Source organism: Fusarium tjaetaba, assembly GCF_013396195.1.
Source record: "Fusarium tjaetaba strain NRRL 66243 chromosome Unknown NRRL66243_c0000757, whole genome shotgun sequence".
NCBI classification, from domain to species: domain Eukaryota; kingdom Fungi; phylum Ascomycota; class Sordariomycetes; order Hypocreales; family Nectriaceae; genus Fusarium; species Fusarium tjaetaba.
In genome coordinates, this window is record NW_023501953.1 from 1 (window position 1) to 1,408 (window position 1,408).

Here is a 1,408-nt window from a genome sequence, read left to right on the forward strand (position 1 = left end):
TTAGACCAACGGTCACTCGGAGGAGACAGAGGTTCCGTGCCGAACTCAGCACTCGATGTTGGTTGTAGGGTTGGACTGGGGGAGGGGGCGGGGCGCTGAACTGAAACTTGGTGGGGGCTAAATTAATTACTGTCTAAATTGAACATGGTCCCTTGTCTGTCTCGGTGTTTGCTCACAAATCGGTGATGATGGTGAGGAGAAATCAGGGTCGCACGATGCTGTCAGCTTGAGGTGGGTTACGGCAGGCAACCGGCGGTGAGACCTTTGAAAGACAAAGGGATCGAAAGGAATTTCCCATGATGCTCCGGGATATACATACTATTGAGATGCCATGATGATCGGTGCCCTCGTTATCGACAACATATCTAGTTGAAGCCAGGAGACTCGTCGCTTGGTTCAGCTATCAGAGTGACCCTCCTCATCGGGACTGGCGCCATGCTTCGCGTCTTACTGCCACAGCGACGATCTCGACCCAAACTAAAGGCAAACCCACCGTAAGCAGAGTCTCGGCGGTCACATCGGCTTCTGTGTTGGTGTGCGCCTGGTGTGTTAAATGCGCGGCGCAGCTGTAGGGCTGGGAAGAAAGAGGCCTGGCGCCTGTTGAAACATACATTTCTGTAGCACGTTGGAGCGACAATGACGACTGGACAGCTTTTAGAGGAAAACCCCCCAGAAATAGAGGAAAGTCAGATTGATGGCGCGTAACATTCAGCGCTTAGTTTACTTGGCTCGGAGCATCTGCTCGATATGCTCGCGGCTATTCTTGTGTGTTGTTTCCAAATAAAGCAGACGCTGGCTCAGTTTGTCCACCTCTCCCTCCAGAGTCTGTGTCTGGTTCTCAAGCTTTTGGCGAAGTGAATCCACCGGGAGCGAGACGAACCTATGAAGAGACGCCATATCGGCCAGGCGTTAGAGACCAAGCTTGGTTAAAGGAGATGTGGGGTCCTTGTGAAAAAGAGGAGGGGGATGGATGATTGAGCTTCGGCAGGAGATGCACTCACATTTTGCCGACACCCTCGTAGACCACAGCGTCTTGAGGTAGACTGGCCATTTCGCTGAGTGTGAGCTTGACGAGACGTTGCTCTCGTTGTTTCGATGTCATTTGCGTCCTAGCTAGGCCAATCTGTTGCTGGGCTACCAGCGCCTGGCTTTCGATCTCTCGCACGAGCTACATGCTGGGTGTCAGCAGGGCCGAGGCCTAGTGAAATGCGGTTCCCTGAATGAGTTCAGGAGAATGTATATTATAAGGGAGATCGTACCTTCTGCAGAGCTTCGTTCGGGATGGACATTGTGTTGATGTATTGACTGACTAAAGAGATAGGCAGTGATGAGATTGCTAGGTAATGGAGAATGAATATATATTATCTCTGCTATATATATTTATTATATTAGCCCTATTACTATATAT

The 1,408-nt window shown here is 50.5% G+C and overlaps 1 protein-coding gene across 1 annotated transcript; it reads right to left on the reverse strand.

Annotated features, from left to right (window-relative positions):
- Nucleotides 1-365: 365 nt before the first annotated feature.
- FTJAE_14297 (prefoldin subunit 1) lies at nt 366-1,289 on the reverse strand (the record flags this gene model as incomplete). Its single annotated transcript, XM_037347506.1, has 4 exons — nt 366-597; nt 725-880; nt 1,002-1,168; nt 1,260-1,289. 4 exons carry the CDS (start codon nt 1,287-1,289, stop codon nt 366-368), a joined length of 585 nt encoding a protein of 194 aa, XP_037198705.1.
- Between the last annotated feature and the right edge of the window lie 119 nt (nt 1,290-1,408).